At 38.8% G+C, this 26,825-nt stretch overlaps 1 protein-coding gene across 1 annotated transcript; it reads left to right on the plus strand.

Moving 5' to 3' along the window:
- On the plus strand, positions 1–26,344 carry YIPF6 (Yip1 domain family member 6). The gene is made up of 7 exons (XM_055438493.2): positions 1–323; positions 12,671–12,799; positions 13,838–13,916; positions 16,581–16,623; positions 18,851–18,976; positions 19,615–19,772; positions 21,703–26,344. Exons 1-7 carry the CDS (start codon positions 267–269, stop codon positions 21,819–21,821), a joined length of 711 nt encoding a protein of 236 aa, XP_055294468.1. The 5' UTR covers positions 1–266; the 3' UTR covers positions 21,822–26,344.
- The last annotated feature ends 481 nt before the right edge of the window (positions 26,345–26,825 follow it).

The following is a 26,825-nucleotide window of genomic DNA, read 5'->3' on the forward strand; positions in this document are numbered from 1 at the left end:
CTGGCATACGCAGCCGGCTGAAAATCAGGGTTGAATGTTAAAAAGGGAGCGTATTTAGCGACACTCCTGGCCCCGAAGAAAGGAACTGGGACGATACGCATCCCCTGTCCAACACCCAGAAGACGAGAGACGAATGCCAGGGCCGCCAGCAGCTGCTCGGCGCTTTTTGGTGACGCGGTCGCCGCGCGCAGACGCGCTAACGGCCCGCGGCCTCCACGTCTCAGGTTCCGCAAAGGCCTGTGGGAGCGACCGGGAGGAGGGCCAGGATGGCAGAAGCGGTGGAGTCTCCAGGAGACCCGGAGACAACAACGTCCAGGCCCCTGGTGAGCTTGGGATCTGCGACAAAGGGGACCGAGGGTGAGGCAAAGTGCCCCTTAAGGAAGTAGAGTGACGGGCTTGTAATTGAGAGTACTGGAATCCCTTCCTCCCGATAGGCCCTTCCTGTATCAGATGCCAGATCCAGTCCCAACCCCACTACCTGTTCTTTGGGCTAACTGCACCCCTCATTCCCCTCGCCGCCACCCCCCTCCTTCTTTCCACGCCTTCTTGTGAAACTCTCATTCACTTTGCTTTCGCAGACTCTCACCACTTGTCCTCCCCTTTATTTTGTTAAATGCTGAGCTTTAGGCGATTTAAGTATCTTTGCATCTGCAGTCCCCTGTTTTATCGAGACTTGTCACTAGTCCTCGATGGAGTAAGCAGCATTCTGGGATTACTGAGAGATTGATTCTCATGGGACATTATAATCTGATTATTTATTTGCTCAGTGAACCCCAGTCGTCCTGTTTTAATCCCTGCCCTCCCTTGTCAGAGCTCCTTGCAATCCTCTTCATGATGATCTCTTGCTCCTGTCTCTGCAGAGGACAGAATTTCTATTGCAAGTACTACAAGTCCAAAGCCTGGACATGTATTTAAGAACACAGGGTTTGGAGTTAATGTTACTTGACCTGGAATCACCCATTCTGGACTTGTGTGAATTTGGGCAAGTCATTTAATGGAGAGTATTTCTTTATGTGTAAAATGGAGATAAAAATACCTGCCTCGAAGAGTTTTTAGGAAGTTGAAATGACATAATTTATGTGAAATGTCTAATAAAATTAGTACCATAACTGAGTAGTGTCAACTCAGCATTCTGCCCCCATCCCACCATCCCAAACAACGTTTAGTTATGTCCCAAATTGTGTTCATGAGTAGGTGCTCAATAAATGGTACATTCCTTTTGTCTATTTTAAATTGTCAACATAGTAGAGGACTGACCTGGGAGTCAGGTGAAACTGACTCTAGTTATGGTTCTGCTTACTAGCTTACTTTGTTCATCTTTTCATTCTTTTGACAAATATTTATTGAGCATCCACTATGATCCAGGCACTATTTTAGGCATGGTGGATACAACAGTGAAAGAGAGTGAGTACGTCAAAGTTCTCATGGAGTACTTGTGACGTTGAGGAAATCACTCTGAACCCCAGTTTTGCCTTTTGGAAAATGATAGTCACCACAAAGTCAGAGTACTAAATGAACTAATATGAGCATAGGGCATGGTATGCCATAGTTACAGGTGTTTAGATGCTTTTAGTTCCCGTTTTTCATCTGAATTGCCCCACTTCTCTTTTATGAAGCTTTCCCCCAATTAATTTTAGTGGTTCTGATTACTCATTACTCAGAATCCAATACACTTCTGTTCAGCAGTGTTTGTTGAACTCCCACAAAGTGTAATACTCTATGCTAGTTGCTTTAAGAAATAAAAATGGCCTGTTTTTATGGTGCTTACAATCTGATTTTAGGCACAAGACAAACATACAATGCTAACATAAGACAGTATGTAAGAAAGTTACACATAACATTTTAATATAATTTAAAGGATGCTATGATGTCTTGTTAAGGTGATGAAGCAGGCAACATGGTAGAAGTTATATTTAAGGGAGCCTAAAAGGATGGGTAGGATGTGAGCATAAGAGCTATGAATGATTGACTACCTGATATGTGCCAGGATTCCGCTAGACATCCTTTGCATATTTTCTAAACTTTATAGCAACTATTTCAGTTAGGTGGTTTTTAGACTGTGTTTTACTTGCAGGTGAGGAGATGAGACTCAGAGAGAGATTTGATGATTTCCCTAGGGTGACCAGGCTGAAATTTGAACCTGGATCTGCTTCTGAAACCAAGACTATTACCATTAATGCTACAAAGACTCTCATCGGTAAAGATACAGAGGTTAGGAGATACTAATATATTTGTAGAACAACAGAGAGATTACTTTGGTTGAAGCACAGGGAAGTATTAGAAAAGAAGCCTTAAAAGATAAAACTAGTGGCTTTGTGTGCTCTGGGGGTCAAATTGTCTAGGTCTGATTCCATGCTCTGTCATTTAACTGCTGTGGGATATTGGGGAAATTACCAAAATCTCTCCATGTCTCAGTTTCCCTATCTGTAAAATGGAGATAAAGTAGTACAGGGTTGTTCGGTGGATTGAATAAGTTGATACACATAAAACACTTGGTAGAGTGCCTGGCACATAATAATCATGCAGTAAGTGTTATTTCCTTTTATTGACTACTATGCCGGGAGGTTTAACAGGCAACAACGAGTCAGTGGAAATTTTTGAGGAGGAAAGGGTTTTAAATCATGAATTTGATAACAAAGGAGAAGTTACCATGGGAAATGTGTGGAATCTAGAATACCAGTGCAATTGTTGGAGTAGTTCTGGGATGAAGTGATGACTACCTGGATTATAGCAGCGGTAGATGTGAAGATATGAGAAAGGCAGAATCCTCAAGGATTTGCAGTGCTAGGGAGAATGTGTCTTAGTGTTTTTCAGACTTTAACATGCTAGCAATCATTTGGGGAATCTTGTTAAATTGCAGATTCTCTTTTAGTAGGTCTGAGATGAGGCCTAAGAGTGTGCGTTTCTAATAAGTTCCCAGATGGTGCTGCTGCTCCTGCTCCCACTATCACATTTTGAAAAACAACGCTATAGATAAATGGGAGGAAAGTGATACCCTGAACAGAAATACAGAAGAGGATGAGGGCCCTAAATGCTGATTCATCCACTTTTGGAAAAGTTTAGTTCCAGATATTGGCAGGCCATCCAGTAGCTATCCAGCAGGTAGTTGGACACTAAAATCTGGACTTCAGGGTTCACAAGAGGTCAGGACTAGAGAGGTTGATTTGGAATAATCTGTATAGAGTTGAGAATATAGAATCTTGGGTAATGCTTGTCTATTGCCTGTCTATTTAAGGAGCAGAAAAAAGAGCCATAATAATCGCTGTAGCCTAGGGTCTGGAAGGATGCTGATCCCAGGTGGATCATGGCACTAAGCCCCTACCCGCCTGCTTGGACCAAGTTGTTTCCTGCTTGATTTCATCCGCCCCAGCCCGCTTGTTGACCTTGTTGACTTCTTCTCTTCAGAATTTTGATCAGTAGTATGACCCATCTGTTCCCAACTGCTTTCTTAAGGCTGCAGTCCCCACATTTACTGTGTGTTTTTGGCCCTGCCTTTACTTGCTCCCCTCATTGGCCCAAGCCAGGCAGCAAAGTGTGCACGTGTGTTTATATGCACACATATGTATGTAGGTGCATAAGCCTGCCAGCACAGAAGAAGGGGAGGGACATGAAGTCCAAGTCACCTTTCATCCTCACCAAGGGGCTAGTCAGAGAGCAAGGTCCACTAGCTGAGGGCTTGGTAGCACTGTCTCATATATGGGGCTGGAGAGCTTCAGATCCTGGTTCAGTTCACTGAGCAATGTTACTGATTCTTTGGAGAAGAGATATTGAGGAAGGGTTGGGATGAGGGGTGAGTGGGAATCACATGGCACTTTAGTGACTACTGTTGCTGCTGCTGCTGCTAAGTTGCTTCAGTCATGTCTGACTCTGTCCGACCCCATGGACTGCAGCCTACCAGGCTCTTCCGCCCATGGGATTTTCCAGGCAAGAGTACTGGAGTGGGTTGCCATTTCCTTCTCTGTTAGTGACTGTAGTCACTTCCAAAACCAAATAACTGGAGTTAGGCCAAACTTCCCCGGTTAAGGGCCCAGTCTTCCAAAAGATTGACCACTTCATATACCAGCCACAGGTTTGGAGGTTCCCAGAACCACCCTCATTTCTGAACTACTGCCTACGCATTCAAGGGTTCCTATGGTCAGGCTCTGTAATTGACTAGAATGCCTCACAGAACTCAGGACAATGGTATACTTAAAATTACATTTTTATTATAGCAAAAGGGTACAGTCCAAACCAGCAAGAGAGGGAGATGTGTAGGTTGAGGTCTGAGATAGTTCGTAACACAAAGCTTCCTTGTCTTCTCTCTGTGGAATAAAGGCAGGACCTTGTTACCCTCCTGATAATTGATGTATGACAGACAGTATGTAGAATATTGCCAACCAGGGAAGTTCACCCACATATCTAGAGTTTTTATTGAGGTTTCATTACATAGGTGTGACTGACTGGATCATTTTTCTTCAACTCCCAAGACACCAGGTTTGTATCACGGTACTCAAGTGAAGTCGCTCAATCATGTCCGACTCTTTGTGACCCCATTCACTGAAGCCAACCAGGCTCCTCCATCCACGGAATTTTCCAGGCAAGAGTACTGGAGTGGGTTGCCATTTCCTTCTCCAGGGGATCTTCTCAACCCAGGGATCGAACCCAGGTCTCCCGCATTGTAGGCAGACCCTTTACTGTCTGAGCCACCAGGGAAGTCCTCACAGAACTCAAACTTGACCTCAATCCTCTAATCTTATGTTTGGTGTTTTAGGAGTGGTTAGCCCCTATGCTGAGTCATCCATTAGCATAAAGTAAGGATCTACCAGGACTCACTTCAGTTCAGTTCAGTTCAGTCGCTCAGTCGTGTCCGACTCTCCGTGATGCCATGAATCACAGCACGCCAGGCCTCCCTGTCCATCACCAACTCCTGGACTTCACTCAAACTCATGTCCACAGAGTCGGTGATGCCATCCAGCCATCTCATTCTCTGTCGTCCCCTTCTCCTCCCGCCCCCAACCTTTCCTAGCATCAGAGTCTTTTCCAGTGAGTCAACTCATCGCTTGAGGTGGCCAAAGTATTGCAGTTTCAGCTTTAGCATCAGTCCTTCCAATGAACACCCAGGATTGATCTCCTCTAGAATGGACTGGTTGGATCTCCTTGCAGTCCAAGGGACTCTCAAGAGTCTTCTCCAGCACCACAGTTCAAAAGCATCAATTCTTCGGTGATCAGCTTTCTTCACAGTCCAACTCTCACATCCATACATGACCACGGGAAAAACCATAGCCTTGACTAGACGGACCTCTGTCGGCAAAGTAATGTCTCTGCTTTTTAATATACTATCAAGGTTGGTCATAACTTTCCTTCCAAGGAGTAAGCGTCTTTTAATTTCCTGGCTGCAGTCAGCATCTGCAGTGATTTTGGAGCCCAAAAAAATAAAGTCTGACACTGTTTCCACTGTTTTTCCATCTATTTCCCATGAAGTGATGGGACCAGATGCCATGATCTTTGTTTTCTGAATGTTGAGCTTCAAGCCAACCTTTTCACTCTCCTCTTTCACTTTCATCAAGAGGCTTTTTAGTTCCTCTTCACTTTCTGCCATAAGGGTGGTGTCATCTGCATATCTGAGGTTATTGATATTTCTCCCAGCAATCTTGATTCCAGCTTGTGCTTCTTCCAGCCCAGCGTTCCTCCTGATGTACTCTGCATATAAGTTAAATAAGCGAGGTGACAATATACAGCCTTGACTCACTCCTTTTCCTATTTGGAACCAGTCTGTTGTTCCATGTCCAATTCTAACTGTTGCTTCCTGACCTGCATACAGGTTTCTCAAGAGGCAGGTCAGGTGGTCTGGTATTCCCATCTCTTTCAGAATGTTCCACAGTTTATTGTGATCCACACAGTCAAAGGCTTTGGCATAGTCAGTGAAGCAGAAATAGATGTTTTTCTGGAACTCTCTTGCTTTCTCCATGATCCAGCGGATGTTGGCAATTTGATCTCTGGTGCCTCTGCCTTTTCTAAAACCTGCTTGAACATCTGGGAGTTCACGGTTCACATATTGCTGAAGCCTGGCTTGGAGAATTTTGAGCATGACTTTACTAGCGTGTGAGATGAGTGCAATTGTGCGGTATTTTGAGCATTCTTTGGCATTCCCTTTCTTTGGGATTGGAATGAAGACTGACCTTTTCCAATCTTGTGGCCACTGTTGAGTTTTCCAAATTTGCTGGCATATTGAGTGCAGCACTCTCACAGCATCATCTTTCAAGATTTGAAATAGCTCAACTGGAATTCCATCACCTCCACTAGCTTTGTTTGTAGTGATGCTTTCTAAGGCCCACTTGACTTCACATTCCAAGATAGCTAAACTGTTAAGGCTCATTACGAATAACAAAAACATTACTATCCTTTGCTGCTGCTAAGTCACTTCAGTCGTGTCCGACTCTGTGTGACCCCATAGACGGCCTCCTACCAGGCTCCCCCGTCCCTGGGATTCTCCAGGCAAGAACACTGGAGTGGGTTGCCATTTCCTTCTCCAATGCATGAAAGTGAACAGTGAAAGTGAAGTCGCTCAGTCGTGTCCGACTCTTAGTGATCTTATGGACTCCAGCCTACCAGGCTCCTCCGTCCATGGGATTTTCCAGGCAAGAGTACTGGAGTGGGGTGCCATTGCCTTAAAACCCAAGAGTTTAGAGTCTACCTCCCAGGAACAGGAAACAAAGGCTAGCCAAATACTTTATTCTATAACAGTGACAGAACCTGAATTGACTCCCTGGGACCCTGAGCTCCTGATGTTTATTTAGCCCTTGCTGTGAGCCTACTACTTAAGTGCTTTACTTCTATTAGTATGTTTCTTCCTCAGGAGAACCCTGTGATGATTGTACCATAATCTCAATTTACAGATGAGGAAACTGAGGCACAGAGAGGAAAAGGAACCTGCTCATTGTCACACAGGTAGTAAATGAAGAAGTTAGGATTTGAACTCTTGCAGCCTCCAGGAGAATTGCACCCTTAACCAAGGCTCTCCGCATGCCTCATGTTGAGCATTGATTATGTGCTACATGACTTGCAGGTGTTACCTAATTCTTATAGCAGTGTTGTTTCCAAGGGAGGGCCATTCAGCTTCAAAGCCTATTCGTTCTGCACTGCCCTGCCTACCCTAGGTGTAGCAGGCAACAAGAAAACTTAAAACACGAAATTCTGGAGTTTGAAAGGACAGTATCATAGTAGTGAAGAGAGAATAATGACTTCAAAATGGGGTGGTTTACACATTAAGTGCTGAAGAATATTCAGAAGATGAAACTGAGAAAGGATTCTATTTCCCTTTTTTAATTGCAGATATTATTTATTTATTTATTTTGGCCACAACCTGTAGCATGTAGGATCTTAGTTCCCTGACCAGGGAACAAACCCATGCCTCATGCATTTAAAGCACAGAGTCCTCTTGGCTGCCAGGAAAATCCCAGGATTCATATATTTCTTGATTGTGAGGTCACTGTTAGCAGTGTCAGTAAAGTTGTGGGAAGACCAGTACAGATTACAAAGGATTAAGCAAGTAAGAGAAGGAAGAGCAGTTTGATCAGAGAAGAGGAGAGGAAGGAGAGCAGTTTGAGGTGGTGACAGAAAGAAGGAAGTGAAATATTTTACCATTTTATTATGGGAGCTTTCATGTATTTACTTTTATTTTTAAAAATGTTTGTTTGCTTGTTTATTTGGCTGTGACAGGTATTAGTTGTAGCATGTGGGATCTAGTTCCCTGACCAGGAATGGAACCCTAGCCCTATTTTGGGAGTCCTACCTTAGCCACTGGACCACCAGGAGAATTCCTCAAATATTTAAATAAAATAAAGAGTAATATAACAAATCTCATATAATTTTCAGCATTCTGCTATTATTTCATTTATTTCCTTACCACATTTTTTCTAAAATAACCTTTTTATTTTGAGCTAATTTTAGACACAGAAGAATTGCATGGCACAGAGAGTTCCTGTATACCCCTCACTCAGCTTCCTCTAGTGGTAACATTGTATATAACCATAGCACAAAGATCAGAACCAGGAAGCTAAGGTTGATACAACACTACTATAGTTCTTCTTTGAATTCTATCAGGATTTCCATGAATGCCCTTTTTTGTTCCAGGATCTTATCCAGAATCTCACATTGCATTTAGTTGTTATTTTTCCTTAGTTTTCTTCAGTTTGTAATGGTTCTTTAGTATTTCCTTGTCTTTCATGATCTTTTATGAGTATTTTAAAGCAAATCTCAGATGTATCCCTTTACCCATAAATACTTAAGTATGTTTCTCTAATAGGTAAGGACTGTTTGTTTTCGTTGGTTATCACACATAACATAATAATAATCACTCCTTAATATCATCTAATCTCTGTTCACCTACCAATTTTCTAAAAAAAAAAATATGTTTTTACAATTTGTGCAAATCAGGATCCAAACAAGGTCAAATTGCATTTGGATAATCTCTTTTAATATATGTGTCCTCTTTTTGATGTAATTTATTTGTTTAAAGTCATTTCTCTTATAGAATTCTCCACTTTCTGTATTTGGCCTGTTGTATCCTTGTGGTATTTTTAGTAGGTGCCTCTGTCTACATATTTCCTGTAAACTCTTAAGATCTAGAGATTTGTTTATATTTAGGTTCATTTTGGCTTGGGTAGGGGAGGCAGACTCGGAGAAGGCAATGGCAAGTCACTCTAGTACTCTTGCCTAGAAAATCCCATGGATGGAGGAGCCTGGTAGGCTGCAGTCTGTGGGGTCGCTAAGGGTCGGACACGACTGAGCAACTTCACTTTCACTTTTCACTTTCATACATTGGAGAAGGAAATGGCAACCCACTCCAGTGTTCTTGCCTGGAGAATCCCGGGAACGGGGGACCCTGTTGGGCTTCTGTCTATGGGGTCACGCAGAGTTGGACACAACTGAAGTGACGCAGCAGCAGCAGGGGAGGCAGAAAGAAAAACTAAATTAGGTGGCTCCTAAAATTAGGAATTTTTTATTTTTTAACTTTTTGTTGAGAAAAGTTTCAAACATATACAAAAGTAGAATAGTAAAGTGCACTCTTGTGTACCCAACCTTCAATGCTGCTGCTGCTGCTGCTAAGTCACTTCAGTCGTGTCCGACTCTGTGCGACCCCATAGACGGAAGCCCACCAGGCTCCCCCATCCCTGGGATTCTCCAGGCAAGAACACTGGAGTGGGTTGCCATTTCCTTCTCCAATGTGTGAAAGTGAAAAGTGAAAGTGAAGTCGCTCAGTCGTGTTCGACCCTTAGCGACCCCACGGACTGCAGCCCACCAGGCTCCTCCATCCATGGGATTTTCTAGGCAATCGTACTGGAGTGGCTTGCCATTGCCTTCATAATTACCAATTTATGGCCAGTCTTCTTTCTTCTGTAACCCTACCCACTTCCCTTCTATACTATTTTAAAACAAACCCCAAGCATCATTACATTAATAAATATTTAATATGAATCTCTAAAAGATAAGAATTCTGTTTTTAAAGAACATAACCACAATATCATTAGTACATGTAAAAAATCAATAATTCCCTAATATCAAATCTTGTCAGTGTTCAAATTTCCAGCTCTCTCCTAAATGTTGTATTTTTATAATTTAAAATCTGACCCACCACCTATTTTTATAAATAAAATTTCATTGGAACACAGCTGCACTTCATTTTTTTATGTATTGTCTTTGACTTCTTTCATGCTACAGAAGCAGAGTAGTTCCAACAGAAACCATTTAGCTCTCGAGACCTAAAATATTTACATTTGGACCTTTCGCAGAAAGTTTGGTGACCTCTGCTTTAGGCAGTTATCTTTTAGAATCATTAAAAATAAGAAACAATGCTTTTTATATTGACTTTCATTTAAACCACTTCTGGAGATCTTCATTTCCTTGTGTAAATCCAAACTTCCTTCTGATACCATATTCCTTTCTGAAGATTATCATTTAACATTTCTTGGAATGCATGTTTCAGCTTTTTGCCATCTGAGAAAAGTCATTATTTTGCCGCCTTTTTTGGGGGGGAGCGTTGGTTAGAGTATGTTTTATGTGCATAAAGTCATAATTCACATTTTGATGCTGTTAAACTTTAATTTTATTTCATTTTATTTTAGGGAGCAGGAGAGGCCTACAGTTTTCTTTGAGAAACCAAAAGGGAAAGCAGTTATCTCTCATCCAAGGCAGGAAACAGTCAATTATTGCCTTACAGCAGTATTGTCCTTTTGAAGAAGTTAGAACTAATCCCTCTTTAAATGGCTTTTAAATCAGTGTTACTGCAGTATAATGCCTGTTCAGTAGAATTCGCCCATTTTAAGTATGTAGATGGTTTTCAAAACGTACTTGATTCTGAGATCATACTGGGAAAATGAATAAAAGTGTTTAGAGTTTGCAGTCCTGAGAAGCATCTTTGTTATCTGTGATTCTGTTTCCTTTGCATGGCAAAATCACATATGCCTGAAAAGACAGCTGTCACTTCAACTTTCATTGATGTCCTGTTCCTTGGGACATCAGGAACAGGAAGTCAAGGATATTCTGGAAGGCTCCAAGTTTCTGGGCCTTTGAGTTTAGTATGGATGACCTCAGGACCTTTTCCCTCTGCTCCATTTTTTCCCTCTTTCTGGAAGAGAGGCCAAAGGCACAGGTGGATATGTCTTGCATGGAGCCCCATGGTCCATGGATGTGACTGGTGGTCTCCATGAACCTGAGACATGTATTGCCTTTCATTTTTAATAGCTATTTTTGTTGTTTTTTGAATTGTGGGTTGACAGTTTTATTCATTCAGCACTGTAAAGGTGTGTTTGTCTTCTTTCTTGCATAATTTTGAGTGAGATGTCTATTGTGTCTTTCTCCTGATCGCAATGTCTTTTTTTCTCTGGTTGTCTCTAAGGTTTTCCTCTTTATCTTTGGTTTTCAGTAGTGTGAATGTGTCTAGGTCTGTGGATTTTTGCTTTTGTTTTGTCTTTAGGTATTTATCTTGATTGGGGTTTTCTGGGCTTGGATCTATCATTTGAGGTGTTCCGTCATTCTGGAAAACAGTTCAGCCTTTACCTTTTCAAATATGTTTTCAGATCCATTATCTCTCTCATGGGATTTCAATAATATACAAATTATATTATTTAATATCAACCCCACAGTTCTTGCGTGCTGTATTCTGTTTGGGGTGGTCTTATGATTTTTTCCTGTTTTATTGAAATATTGACATATAACATTGTATAAACTTAAGGTATACAATAGAATAACTTAATATTTGTGTTTTTTTTCTTTTCCAGCTCTTGTTTCTATTTAGATATTTTTCACTGACCTATCACTGATTTCTTTATTTGACCTTGTTGAGTCTGTTACTATGTTCTTTTATTTCTAGCATTACCATTTGACTCTTACAGTTTCTCTTTGCAGAAATTCACCATCATTTTTGCATATATCTTCTACTAGAGCCTTTTAACATATTAATCGTATAGTAAATTTTTCTGCTGAAATTATAACGTTTGAGTCACCTCAGAGTTTGGTTTAATTGCTTTGTGTTGTCAGAGTGTGTTGTTTTTCCATGTATGTTTATCAGTTCAGTTCAGTTCAGTCGCTCAGTCATGTCCGACTCTTTGCGACCCCATGAATCACAGCACGCCAGGCCTCCCTGTCCATCACCAACTCCCGGAGTTCACTCAAACTGATGTCCATCGAGCTGGTGATGCCATCCAGCCATCTCATTCTCTGTCGTCCCCATCTCCTTCCACCCCCAATCCCTCCCAGCATCAGAGTCTTTTCCAGTGAGTCAACTCGTCGCATGAGGTGGCCAAAGTATTGGAGTTTCAGCCTCAGCATCAGTCCTTCCAATGAACACCCAGGATTGATCTCCTCTAGAATGGACTGGTTGGATCTCCTTGCAGTCCAAGGGACTCTCAAGAGTCTTCTCCAGCACCACAGTTCAAAAGCATCAATTCTTCGGCAATCAGCTTTCTTCACAGTCCAACTCTCACATCCATACATGACCACGGGAAAAACCATAGCCTTGACTAGACAGACCTTGGCTGGCAGAGGCCACTAGAGCCCACTAAAGAGCAGAAGTGTAAAAGAATCATGACAGTGCTAAGATGTGATCACTGAAAGGTCACTTTTTTTCAATAGTTCTGCAATCTTACTAGCTATGTCCTGTTAAGATTTCATGCTTGAAAGAAACTGTTTGAGGACAGGAAAATATCTGTTGTTGTTGTTTTAGTTGCTAAGTTGTCTCTGATTCTTTTGTGGCCCCATGGACTGACCCCCTACCTGGCTCCTTTGTCCATGGGATTTCCCAGGCAAGAATACTGGAATGAGTTGCCATTTCCTTCTCCAGGGGATTTTCCTGACTGAGGAATCAAACCTGCATCTCCTCCATTGGCAGACAGATTCTTTACCACTGCACCACTAGGAAAGCCCATAAAATATCTATGCCATTTACTTTATAATTTTTTTCAGCATATTCCATCTCCTTCTTTGAAAGAAACAAGTATTTGAGAATTTTAATTAACTGTATTGTTCAGTGTTTGGTGAACTAACACCTTACTTTAAAAACTGTATATTTAAAAAATCAAAACTGTATAAAACCCTATAAAAAGATATAGTCCTGCTCACTGGGAAATGATGTCTTTGGGGGAATCCTGCCGTTTATTACAGGCTTTAATTTTTTTTCCCTAACTCTTCTCAGTTTGCAGGCCTTTCTGATATATCTATCTCACAAGACATCCCTGTGGAAGGAGAAATCACCATTCCTGTGAGATCACGCATTCGGGAATTTGACAGCTCCACATTAAATGAGTCTGTTCAGAATACCATTGTAAGTTAGATGAGTTGAGAGAATTTCTGTTCAGTGCCATGGGCTAAATAACTAATAGCACTTTGTAATATTTTTGTTTGGTTCACTAATTTTCAGTATATTTTATTTATTGAAATTTAAGATTCTTCCCTAGAGAATATTTTGGTACAGACTTTTTTGAAATCAGTTTGGCTGTAATGGATATTAAGGAACTTAAAATGTTCACATTTTTTTAAGGTGATAATACTGTTTCTCTAGGTATAGTATAAGGAGAAAAAATTCAATACAAAGATAATTTTAAAAGAAAAATATTTATACAAAGATGTTTGTTACAGCAGTCTTTATAGTGGGGAAAAGTTGAACAGGAGAGTAATCGGCTAAGTAGATTATGTTACATCTATGTAGTAGAATGGTTAACCATTAAAAATCATGTTTTCAAAGAACTATTAATGAAATGAAGAAATTTTTAGGTGAAAAAATTAGGACAAAATTACCTCAACTATATTTTGAGAAGTTAAATGACTGTACCCTTTTTCAAATGTCTTGATTTTTTAAAATCTGACCTCTAGGATTCTTTTGCCAGAATGAATGAGAATGTTGAAAATTAATTGATTTTACATATAGTGAAGAGTGTGGTAGCTTAGGAGCAGGCCCTTTGGCTCTTGTGATCTTATCATGTGTGAACTGAAAGTTAGATGCTGTGTTTTGCAGAACAGATTTTACTAGTGCTATTATTTTCATTTATTTAAGTAGCATATTAAGAGGGCTATATTTCTCTTTTGCAGAGTTTAAAAAATCAAAATCAACAGAACTGATGAATGTAGTAAAGAGTTAGATGTTGGCTTTAGGAGTTAAAGGAAAAATTAATAGAAAAAGGAGTTAATACAAAAACCCCACCTCTCTGGTTTGTTTGTATAGTGAAGGAGTTAGACTGGAGTTATAGCTCAAAAATTCAATGAAGGGCTCCTAGGGGGATTGAAATTTAAAAATTGAGCAAATTCAAGGGGCTACTTGGCAGCCTTGGTCATTACAGTACAGCATATTGTTTTTATCTTTCAGATGCGTGATCTAAAAGCTGTTGGGAAAAAATTCATGCATGTTTTGTACCCAAGGAAAAGTAATACTCTTTTGAGAGATTGTAAGTATGTGTGGTTTTTGAGGCTTTGCTGTTTTTCATCATACCTTATCATAAGCATTTATAAGGCTTTGTGGTAATAAAACATCATTTTTCAGGATGAAAAATAGGTAAATGAATATATTATAGATGAAGTTTTTGAAAGAGGTTAAAAATTGAGGATGGAATTTCAGAGATTGGAAGATTTTGCTTAATATATTGTCCTCATCAATAAATATTGACTGTATATTTTCGCTGTAATAGACACTGCAAAAAGTATTTCTGTAAATGGCAAACACATAGTGACTTTGTTCAGCCAAGAAACTTAATGATCTCCAAGGGAAAGACAAAATGTTTAAATATTACATTAGAGTAATAGCTAATACCCATTAAGGATTAACAAATTAATAGTACTTTATTGACATTTCTATTTTCAGAATGATCACTGTTGACTGCTTTAAGGGTTCTAATACAGTGTTTGCAGAAAATTATGCTATTATTTAGAATTTATTCTCAAAATTGTTAGACTTTTAGTTTTTCTTTTCAAACATTCTTGATTTTTCTTAGTACCCTTTATAAAAAAAAATGACTCAGTTGTTTGAGAATAGTAACAATGATGTTGGATGTGAGTATACCTTCTATTTTGGCAGCATTTCTGCTGTAACATAGGGATGTCAAATATGTGACAAATGTGCCATCACTGTGTGGTGATTGGATGCAGTGTCAGAATACTTTTTCAGCAAATTACATTGTGGGTTGAAGCTGACACATGATTTGCTACAGCTGGTATATAGTGGAAAGAGCATGGACAAATCTGGGTTTTGAATAGTGATTCCATCACTATCTGTATGATTTTGAATAGTGGTTCCATCACAAGCTGTGTGATCCTGGATAAGACAGTTAACTTTTCTGAGGTTGAAGTTTCTTCCTCACAGAAGCTGTCTTATCCAGTGAGATGCCACTTCAGATCCATTAGGATGGTTCTTACCAAAGAAATAGAGAATAACAAATATTGGTAAGGATGTAGAGAAAGTGGAACCCTTGTGCATTGCTGGTGGGGATGTAAAATGTACAGCCACTGTGAAAAACAGCATGGTGGTTCTTTGGAAAATTACGTAGAGAATTACCACATGATTCAGTACTTCCATTTCTGAGTATATACCCAAAAGAATAGAAGGCAGGGACTCAAAGAGACATTTGTATACCCATGTTCATAGCAGCAGATGAAAACAACTCAAATGTCTATTGGTGGATGGATGAGTAAATGAAGTATGTTATATACACCATGGTATATACCATATATGAATGGAATATTACTTATCATTTAAAAAGAGTGAAATTCTGATACATACTACAACATTGATGAACCTTGGAAGACTTTATGCTAAGTAAAATAAGCCAGACACAAAAGAATATATATTATTCTACTTAGGTTAGGTACCTAAAATAGTGAGATTTATAGAGACAGAAAGTAAAATTGTTGTCAGGGACTGAGGGGATATTGGGGAGTTATTGTTTAATGGGTTGGAGTTTTCAGTTTGGGAGATGAAAATTTTATTGTTTACCTAGTAAACATAGTCTATTAGAGTGTTAGGATTGTGGTTTTTCTTTTTTTTTTTTAACATCTTTTACAAACTTTCCACAGTGGTGTCAAAATTACTCTTTCAGGTAAAGTTATGTACAAGTGAAGTTAAAGTTAGAAGTAGTATGTACCTTTTTTCATATTATTTTAGGAAGATAATTGTGCTTTAAGCTTTATGTTACTGAACTATTGGTGTATTAATCACCCAACAGCTATTGGTTGAGAACAACCATGCTTAGACCTGATATTGGCAGAGCCTTTATAGTTTTCAAAAAGTTTTCATGTTATTTGTTAACATTTAACCCTATGAAATTACTAATGTTGAGCTGTTTTCTCACTTTATAAGAACAGCAGTTCTGTACTAGTTCAGTGCAGTAATTATGAAAGGGAAGCTGTGTTGTAAAGTAGAAAGGACTTTGTAGTAGGAATCAGAGGATTCTGGTTTTGTTTCTAGGTTCTGGTCCTACCCCCACACTTAACTGTTTATATTAACCTGGGCACATCACTTCTTCTCAACTTCATTTTTCATATTTTTGAGGTGAGCCTGATTATACTTGCCTTGTCTAATGTAGTCTCAGATTGGTGAAGTGACTTGGCTTTAGTGCAGGGTGGGGCATTTAAGTCTTCTGACTCCTTGCCTATTGGTCTTTAAGGATAGCTTGCTGGAATGTGACTTAATAGGTGGTGTGTGTGTTAGTCGCTCAATCGTGTCTGACTCTTTGCAACCCCATGGACTGTAGCCCACCAGACTTCTCTGTCCATGGGATTCTCCAGGCAAGAATACTGGAATGGATTGCCATTCCCTTCTCCAGAGGATCTTCCTGACCCAGATATTGAACTCTGGTCTCCTGCATTGCACGCAGATTCTTTACCATAGTAGCTGAGGAGAGGGGTGATTTGTGTTGTATGAAATGAGCAAAATTTAAAGGGTATATGAAGCATTTGGAATTGGGGAGCAGAGAAGGCCAATAGAGGGATAGGAGAGGTGGAAGGTTTGGGCAGACAGAGAAAGCCTTGATGTCTGAATGCCAAGAATGGCAGAATAAAAGACAGAAAATACTATATGCCTGTGTCTTAACAATTTTCTGTCTTTTCTTTTCTCGTAGGGGATTTATGGGGCCCTTTGATCCTTTGTGTGACGCTTGCATTGTAAGTATTTATATTTCCTTTGTCATTTGAGATAGACTGAACTTTTTTCATGGAGTTTCAAAATTGAAGGGGATTTTGACTGAATTTTTCATTTTGGACTTCTTTGACAAATTATGCTCCTTATGCATTTAAATCTAAAAAGTCAAGTAGCTTTCTAGATCAGTTCAAAGAGTGATGGAATTAAAGATATGAAAATTATGCCCACCCTCATTTATCAGTGAGTTCTTACCCTGTTTTAGTCATTTCTATTCAACATTTATTCACACTCACTTACCTCCCCATCATTAAGCTAAGTGAATTAAGTATCTCAAAGGTTTAAGTACTAAACAATTAAAGTAGTATTTATTTGCAAACATAATTCTTTTAAAATTTTACTAAAAGTATAAGTGAGAATAAATTAGAAGTGGTTGAGTTCAAAGCAAGATCATGTTTCACAGAGTGTTTTATTTTCCATACTTATTGTATGTAAAGGGGAAGAGGACAGAAGAAGGAAAGCAAAAGTTCTGCTGGAGAGGGTAATATAACCACTGGTAGAGTGGAAAAAATACTACACTAGGATCCATTTCTGGGTTCTAATCCCAACTTTGCTATCAGCAGAGTGACTTTGGGCCTCTAAAAAACTTTTAAATACCTTCTCTTATCCCCATAACAAGAAGTGAATATTATTCTCCTCTTTTGACAGACAAGCTCAGGTTCAAAGAGATTGAGGACTGAACTAAACGTCACATAATCAATCAGTAGTAGACCGGGAATTCCACTTCAGGTTTCCTTGACTGCCCATTCTCTACCTCTGTGATTATTATACATCTCTTCCTACCTAACCTCTCTGGGTTTCCTTTTCTCTATCTATAAAAGTAGATGGTTGAGGATTCTTTCCAGGCCTAACCTATTGTGATTGTAGATTCAAATTTCTTACTGGCTTCTCTAACCCTTTTTAAATGTAAAGTCAAGTGCATGGTAATTTAGGTAAAAACGTGGAGTGCTCTATATTATGCTTTTAATAACCATATCAAGGGACATAATCCAGTGCCTTGATGTAAGTGTTTATATTAAAAGCTCTGAGCATATACTTTTTTAGTTTTGAAAGATTAGAGATTATGGAATTTAATCCTGCTTATTTGCAGAGAAGAAAATCGGAGTCCCAAGACATCAAGTGATTTGCTCCAGTTTACATATCTGGTGACAGAATTAGGATCAATATCTGAGTCTCCTGCCTTCCAGGCCAGTTAATCCTCTTTCTATCATACCATGCTGAAGTAATAGGAGTTCCAGAGAACAAGTGATCAGGGCTAGCATTCTTCTCATCAAATTGTCAGGACTTGGAATGGAGTATGCAGAACCATAGAATACAAAAGCCTATGCTGGCAAATAGCATAGCAGCGCAAGATTTACGGTGTGATTTGTCTATACTTTGTAATAAGAAGAGGTTGTTAAAAAAGAAGTTTTGAGGTGATGTTACTTATTCTGTTATTGAAAAAAATGACAGAGTACGAATGTAAGTCCAAAATTCAAGACAGTTTATGTGTTAAATTAAGATTTAAGTGACTGTTCAATAACTCAGTTTCAAAGAAAGCTTTTTAGTGATAATCTGTATGTTTTTATTTTTAAAAGATCAACAACTAAATAGATAGGCTGTTTGCATTTTTAAATGCCAGAACTAGAACCTTAACCCAAGAATTACAAATTCAGATGTGTATATGCATGCATTGCAAATTGGTGACCAAAAGCCCTTGTGAAGGAATCTGCTGCTATGTCAACTGCACATGATTGTTGCCATGTAGAAATGCAGGCCCGGTGATAGAAACTCTTCTGATTTTTTAAGAAAATCCAGAAATACATATTTTTTTGTGAAATCTTCCAATTTTAAAATAACATCAACTTGAATTTAAGACCTTTTAAAGGTATTATATGGACCAGCAACCTCATGTCCATGAATCACACTTAGCCCTTCAGTTTATATCCTCTGCTTAACCAAAAAAGGTCTTCAGTAATCCATTTAAACATTCCCACAGGATCAAAGGGAGCATCCCTTGTAGTCCTGAGGGATTTGGAATTTGAAATAAGGGAGCCTTCCCATATACTTGAGGCATTTTCCTTTTGTACAACCTATAAGAGATCTTCAGGTAAGATATAGAGCAGCACCCTGATTCAAAGTTTGAGAACCCGTACCTTAACTGTGTTGCTCTAAATAAGGTTAGGCAATTCTCATGCCATTTCCTTGTCACAGAATGCTTCAAAGAGGCTCTGTAGATAGCGAAAAAGATGGAGGGCCCCAGTTTGCAGAAGTGTTTGTCATTGTCTGGTTTGGTGCAGTTACCATCACCCTCAACTCAAAACTTCTTGGAGGAAACATGTGAGTATTATTAAAATGCATCCTTTTTCTATTTCCAGGTTGCATATCTTAGATTTTTTAAGGAAGTCTGGCTTGTTATATATTTTTCAAAAAGAAAAATCAAAATTAATGAGAGCAAAAAGAAACTTCTCTTAAAGACACTGAACAGAAATAACCTAGTTGAATTAAATTATGTTAAATTATCTGGGGTCCTTTGATAAGCTTCAGATGTTCTCTCTCCAGCCCCTGAAATTATGTACAGAACATTTTGTGTTAGAAGATTGCATTTGTTTTTGGGAACAGATGCCCCATAGCTTTCAGCAAATGCTCAAATAGGTCTATAAACTAGAAAAGATTAAGAAACAAAATCTTAGCGGTTCAGTGGGAGAAAGGTCTCTAGGAATTAGAGTAGATCATCTAGATCCTAAATGGCTGACTGTTAAGGCATTTAAGTAGAGAGGAGGAGAGTATGGTGAGAGAAAATCTAAGGCATATGTTTAATACAGAGGCCTATCCTCATAAAATCAACATTAGGGTATAGGTAATACCTATCTGGAGGAAATGAATGATCCATGATACATAGAAATCTGTATAATAAATTGTATCATGATATAGATCAACTATATTTATGATCTTTATGGATATATGTTGTTTTTTAGATCTTTTTTTCAGAGCCTTTGTGTGCTGGGATACTGTATACTTCCCCTGACAATGGCAATGCTGGTTTGCCGGCTGGTACTTTTGGCTGAGCCAGGACCAATAAACTTCATGGTCCGGCTTTTTGTGGTGATCATCATGTTTGCCTGGTCTATAGTAGGTAAGAATGTACTTATCTCTGTGGTAGCAGAGCAGATTGAAAATATGGGTTAGAGACAAAGACCAGATGAGGAGCATTGTAACTTACAAATCACGTTAGTGATATGATTCTTGCTAATGTCATCCATAGAACCATCTACTCTCAGTAGGGATAATGTCCATCTTATCTGAGTTGGCTATCTGGACTTCTGAGATGTGAAGTCACATCTTTCTTGTTTCTTCAATCTTTAAATAATGGATAGGGTTGGGAAAGGAGATTACACTAGACCTAGGTTAGTCCTGGCATATAGGAGGCATAGGTGACTTGAGAAGTGACTTGAGCCTTTTCCAGACAAATTAATCATGATAATATTTACTGATTACTTATTGTAGGCCAGGCACTGTCAGAAGTACTTGATATATGTCTTCTCATTTAACCCTCACAACAACCGTAATAAATAAAAACTGTGTTATTATTGGTCCCATATTTATAGATGAGAAACAGACACAGAGAGGTTAAGCAACTTGCCCTAGGACACATAAGTAGAGAATAGGGGAGTCAAGTGTCAAACCGAAATAGATCACATACCTTTTTAGAACTGTACTATAGTACCACCCAGTATAGGTTGTTAAATATCATTACATAGTACTTTTCTACTTCACTAGAAAATTCTGCTAAAGATTAAGGAGAGCCTATAGCAGTGGCAATGAATGCTATTTATTCATTATTTGTACATCCCTAAAATTCTCTTGAAATCCCACCTTAAACTGAAAGTGTTCACTAGCTTCTTTTTAATGGGATAGATAAGCTGCCTAATATTTGTGTGTGCAGTAACATCTCTTTGTTTTAGAAAATGGTTAAAAGCCAAGAAGTGATCCAAACTAAGGTTTGAGAATGCCAGAATTGCTTTCCCAAAGACTGTTAAGCTTGAGCACTTCAACTGCCTATGGAAGAACCCCTCATTCCCTCACTTAGAGTCTGATGATTTACTGTACATGTAGTTCTAAATAGCTTAGTTATCCAGTGTCCAGGCCCACAGGGGTTCAGCAAGTAGAATCTTAGAAGAGAGAGAGGTACCTGTAATTCAGCTAATGTGTATTAAGCACAAACTATGTGTCAGGCATTGTGCTAGACATGGTGTCTATCCTCTGAGTTCACAATCTAGGCATGTAAACACTTAAGGGCCATGAAGTGTTCCAGGTGGGCAATGGAAGTCTGTGCCAGGTATAGTGGGGACACAGAAGAGTTAAGTGGTCAGTTCTACCTGGGGTGGTAGTATGCCAGATGGAGGTTCAGGAAAGATTTCCTTGAAGGATCATTATTGAATAAAAAGGTGAGGAGGTGTTTCCTGAATGGTCAAGAGGGTTGGCATCTAAAAGATCTGATAGGGACTTCACTAGTGGTCCAGTGGTAAAGACTCCATGCTCCATATGCAGGGAGCTTGGGGTTTGATCCCTGGTCAAAGAACAAAATTCCACATGCCACAACTTAGAGCCTGCATGGCGTAACTAAAGAGCCCACATGCTATAGTGAAGATCCCACACATGGTATGAAGATCCAGTGTGTCACAATTAAGACCTGCCACCGCCAGAGAAATAGATAAATAATAAAAGGGTTGATAATAAGAACAATTACTCAAAAAATACAACAGCGTGAGACCATTTGCCATAGGAGCTTTGTAAGCCTTTTTAGCACAGTTCAGTAGCTTCTCAGAAAAGTGTAAGAAACCCCTTTTAGAAAGGTTTCTATCTAAAATGGTTGGAAACAAGCTTTCCATACTTAAACCAAGCAGCTCTCAGCTGCTGCCAAATGCAGTTTTAAGGTCACAAATATAACTGAACTTGTAGTATATAATTCTGTGTCCCAGACTATGCCAAGCACATTCGAGTTTAGTAAATGTTAATAGTTGTGACACTCGTATTAAATATTCCTTTTGTTTTGTTTTGTTTAGCGTCTACAGCTTTTCTTGCTGATAGCCAGCCTCCAAACCGCAAAGCCCTTGCCGTTTATCCTGTTTTCTTGTTTTATTTTGTCATCAGTTGGATGATTCTCACCTTCACTCCTCAGTAAATGGAAATTAAAAACCAGGGAATTCAAAACTCATCTCAAAGATGCAATTCACCATGAAGCTTTGCCTCTGGCCCCCTTTTGTCTATTTTGGAGTTAACTGGTAACTGGGTGTGTGAGGTTATTAAAAAGGAGCCATAAAGCACCATCACCATTTTTGTAAGGAACTAATCTTTGAAAAGCTGTCCTTTCCCTCTTAATGTTATTTCTTTAAAATATGTGTGCATAGTACACACAATATAATGCCTCCTAAGGCATGATGGGATCACTGTGGTTCATTTGGGTGACAGCCAATGACTTGGAAAGCAACATGGATTCATTCTGCAAGTTGAATAGAGTTGGTAACTATATTTTCAGTTTTGAGAATACCAGTTCAGGTGCATCTCTTAAACATATTGCCTTATGACTATTAGAATAGTCCTCTCTTTTCATAAATAAGGGATAGTCTGTCTATTTTATTTCTCTTAAGCTTTAAAAGACAGTGACAGAGGTTGGGAAGGGGGTTCATAGATGTGGGAAGAGAAAACATGCACTAACCAAAATTCAGATTTTGATTAGAGAAAATTCTACACTTGTTGCTTTAAAAAAAATCAAAGGACATCTAAAGCATAAGTTTTTTTAGTCTTTCTGTATAGTCACCTCTCTGCCGTGTTAAATAGCAGCTCAGTGACACTTTAATTTTCAATCTTACTCCCAAGTTCTGCATTTGCAAGCTATTAGCAGTGAACATGTAAATTTTCTTCAACTGAAGCTCTTAGTGGACCAATGCTTGAACTTACCCAAGTAGAAGACCTCAGAAGTTTAGATTGGTAGGTCCCTGATGCATATTATCATGTGGGCACCTTCTATTCAGGGTAGAATGAGGTAGTTTGGATACAACATAGCTCTAAGGAATTTCTTGCTGTTCTGTGTAGTCTGGCCTCTAACTAGAAAGTAAAGCTAAGTCAGAAGGCTGCATTCAATCATATGAACATGGCGAGATTTAGTGTTCTGATGGCTGATTGACAGAATAGCTAGATGCTTAAAGCATTACATAGGATGAGTTGAGTTTACAGCTGCCACCTTTTCTACTAATAGACTTAGCAGTTTTTTGATTAGGTGTGTTTTTCAGGTTGGGAAATAGCAGTTTATTTTCTTGGTTTTAGACTTTATTTGTAAAGCCAGTTAGATTTCTTTTAGACAGCTACTTTTTTGCACATGTGCACCTACTTGTATTCTCAGCCGTTTATGCACACAAGTCTGAAGGGAGCAGAGTGTCTGAGACAGGCTGATTCTGAGCTAATTGGGGCTCCTTTAAGGTAATATGAGCTGTTGCCTTCTGTAAGTTGCATAGTGAAGAACTCTTAATAGACAAAGATTAGGAGTCAGGCAGAAAACATTGATTGTAAATATGCAGTTACTTATAAAGATAGAAATTTCTTATTCCACATTTTTTCTTTATCATGGAATTTAAATATTTATTCATTTGTATTTGAAGATGACCTACACGTAGATATGTAATTGTAAAAGCATATTTTCCCCATCCCTAGATTAACCAAGACCAAGTGAACAGTACTAGGACAAATGAGTCCTTGGAATGATATTCAATTACAGAGCATTGCAAAATTGGATCTCTGTCCCAGTCTTGTCAAGATATTTTGGTTATGTATTTGTTTCAATTTCCCTTTACAATTTCAAAATAATCCTGTTAGGACAAAGCCAATGTTTCATTCTTGAACTGGTAAATATTTATATTTTGAAATATTTTGAAACTGGTTCTAAGTTTGAAATTGGTCCTAACTTGTCATCCGTTTCCACTGTCTGAAATTTTCTAACTTCTCACGAAATACGTTCTGTTACAAAGTTGTTTTGTAATCTGTCCCAATGATTATAATGTAAAATTAAATAATCATGCTTCTTAAAAGGGAATTAAATCTTCACTGAATTTTACTCAGGCTAAATATTTGATCAGAAATTCCTAAGGCCACAACTTTGGTGGGGGTCTGTGTGTGGTTGGGGGTAGAGGGAGGGTATTACACATATTGGGTGTTAAGGTAACTTGTTCTGTTTTAATCTGTTGGTTTTGGGTGACTTAGGGAATAGTTTTATTTGAAATTATCTTTCTGAAAATGAGTGGTCAGTTTGAGGGTATAAATAAATATTAATATATGCAAAAAAAGTGCATTGCTTTCTGTCACAGAAGACCTGAATATCTGGAAGTCATAACCCTCATCCCTGATTTGCTGCAGAGGCACATGGCTAATTATAGAAAGCAAGACCAGAAGGGAAAAGGACTCGAACAAAGGAAACTCTGTTCCAAGAATTGGAAGGTTTCATGTTTTAGATGAAATTCAAGCGTGTGAGCATCATTGCCTAATGTGGTGCATTACTGCCATTGTGGTTTATCACTTGCTGCTCCTACTTCTGAGATTGACTGTTGTCATATTCTTTTAGCAATAGGAAAGGTGAAGACTGGATTTAATTGCTGTTCAGATTATAAAAACTCAATTGATGCAAATATCTTTATGTAGTAGTGTTAAAATTCAGTCACTAATTGTCAGATCTTTTGCCTTTTGCCTCTTAAGTGACTTACTGTGTGAGTTGAGTTGTATCTTTTTGTTGTGTTGGGGATTTTCTTTGGGGCAAGGTAAGGGGGATCACAGGGCATGGTAAACATTTTACTGTTTATTTTTTTTTATAAAGTGTCCCCCCAAAAGTGATTAGAAGGCTAGTAAGAATATATTTGAAAGTTTAACTGTGTACACTACATACTCTAAGCACTTACTATGTTTGGACTTCTTGTTTATTCCTGAAAATGAAAATCTCCCATCATTTCAGATTCTTGGGTAGCATCACATCATTGAAATTTACCTAAAACCTATCACGATATGATCAGACATCCATTGCATGCAGTTGTTTTATTCCAGAGTAGAATACTGAAATTGTGATTCTTAATTAAACTGTTCATTTCTCAGACAATTTGGATAGAAATAAATGTGTGAATGTTAATCCGTATATCATATATGTAAAATAGAAATACTTTTCTGGATTCTGTGGGCTTTTATTAAAACTAATTTCTAGGGATTAACTTAGGCCATAGGATGGCTAAATAATAATGTGACAATAATATTACTACTAATAATAGCTAACATTCTATTGGGTACTTACTGGGTACCAGACACTTCTATTTTTTTAAGAATTTTTATAACATCTTTATTGGGATACACTTTACCACAAAATTCACCCTTTTAAAGTAATGTACAGTTCGGTGATTTTTCAGTATTTTCACATAATAGTGCACCTATCACCATTGTCTTATTTTAGAACTTTCTATCATTCCACAAAGAAACCCCATATCCATTAGCAGTCACTCCCTTTTCCCCTTTTCCCCATCTCCTGGCAGTCATTAATCTCCTTTCTGTGTCTGTTGATTTGACCAGTGCGTCTCCTCCAATCTTCAACATAAAGTGGTACAATCCTCATTTTGTTGTTGTTGTTCAGTCACCAAGTAGTATTCAACTCTTCACAACCCCATGGACTGCAGCATGCCAGGCTTCCCTGTCCCTCACCATCTCCCGTAGTTTGCCCAAGTTCATGTCCATTGAATTGGTGATGCCATCCAACCATCTCATCCTCAGTCGCCCTCTTCTTCTGCCTTCAGTTTTTCCCAGCATCAGGGTGTTTTCTAAAATCCTCATTTTACTGGTAGAAAATTGAGGCACAGAAAGATTAAGTAAGTTGTCCAAGGTCACACAGTAAATTGATTTAAAATAGGAAAACATTATCTAAGATCATAGTAGGACAATAGTTTTGAATTGCATTGTTATGCATGTGAAATAAATACACCCCCCTCCCCAGGGTATGTTCCCCATTATTAGCCATTACAACCTACAGCTGTAGGTGGTCAATAACTTGTTCTTTTTTTTTCTGAGTACTAGAGCAGTACATTAGCAGTATCTGAGAAAAACACAAGAGCAGTTGTACATTGGGAATAGTTAGGTTTGCTGCCCTCACTCCTTGAGCCCCTCCCCTCTTCGCACGACCAGACACATACATCCCTCCCCCTTAAGGGATCTTAAGAATCTTAAGAATCAAGCAGCTTCTGCCTCTTTGTTTTATTTCTTCTAGAGGGATAGTTAACACATCAAAATTTAACTTGTCTATTCAGGTGTTTATAGTCAAGAGATGCCGCTGGTCACATAGTACCAGCTATATCCCTAAGACCTCAGAGAGCAGTAGTATGAGAATAGAATGCTTTTATACTTGGGTAAACTAGGTGGGAGGGAGAAATAACACAGTAAATAAAGGTTTTGCCTTAATGAAGTTAGTGTTCCAGCCTCTTAGGAAGTGGCCACATGCTGCTCTTGTTCACTCTGTTCTCTTTCAGAGCCTTTGTACTCTGCGTCATCACTGCTGGTATTTCTTGGTCCTCTTCAATATGCTGTTTTAATCCTCATCTTTCCTATAAAGAACCTGTGAAAAGAATAAATCTGTAAAATGATTTGTGAATATTAAATGTACAAATAAAAAACACTGGAAAAGGAGAATTTGCATGTGCCTTTCTTGTGCTGAAAGGCAGGGGGATATTTGCTGCACAGTATTTTCAGATATACTGTCATCAGAAAATATCGAATGCTGTGTAGGATTGCACAGCCAGCAAGTTAGAAAGGAGGTCACATTTACTGAGCAAAGAATATTTACCAGGTGCTGTTTTTTTGTTTGTTTGTTTTTAAATTTTTTTGCCACTTCACGGGCATGTGGAACTTTACCCTGACTAGGGATGGAACCAATGTTCCCTGCATTAGAAGCATGGAGTATTAACCACTGGACCACCAGTGAGGTCCCATAATAGCTGTTTTATAATCGCTGTTGTTCCCAGTGAAGTTAAGGTTCTTAACTCATTGCGAAAGAATTAGGAGACAAGCAGGGAAGTTAAGAAAGTAAAGTGACTTTGAGCAAGAATATTCTCTCAGGAGAAGAGTGGGCAGACAGAGCTGTTGCTCTGGGTTTCTTTGGCAAGCCAGTTAT

The sequence above is a fragment of the Moschus berezovskii genome, chromosome X (assembly GCF_049115385.1).
Source record: "Moschus berezovskii isolate FMDL1 chromosome X, NW_MosBer_1.0, whole genome shotgun sequence".
Taxonomy (NCBI): Eukaryota; Metazoa; Chordata; class Mammalia; order Artiodactyla; family Moschidae; genus Moschus; species Moschus berezovskii.

What these genes read in the sequence shown, in the direction of transcription:
- YIPF6 (XM_055438493.2), top strand. Translation starts at nt 267, where the DNA reads ATGGCAGAAGCGGTGGAGTCTCCAGGAGACCCGGAGACAACAACGTCC. An exon ending in AGTCTGTTCAGAATACCATT is followed by an intron (nt 12,800 to 13,837) that starts GTAAGTTAGATG and finishes TTTATCTTTCAG; the next exon opens with ATGCGTGATCTAAAAGCTGT. An exon ending in TAATACTCTTTTGAGAGATT is followed by an intron (nt 13,917 to 16,580) that starts GTAAGTATGTGT and finishes CTTTTCTCGTAG; the next exon opens with GGGATTTATGGGGCCCTTTG.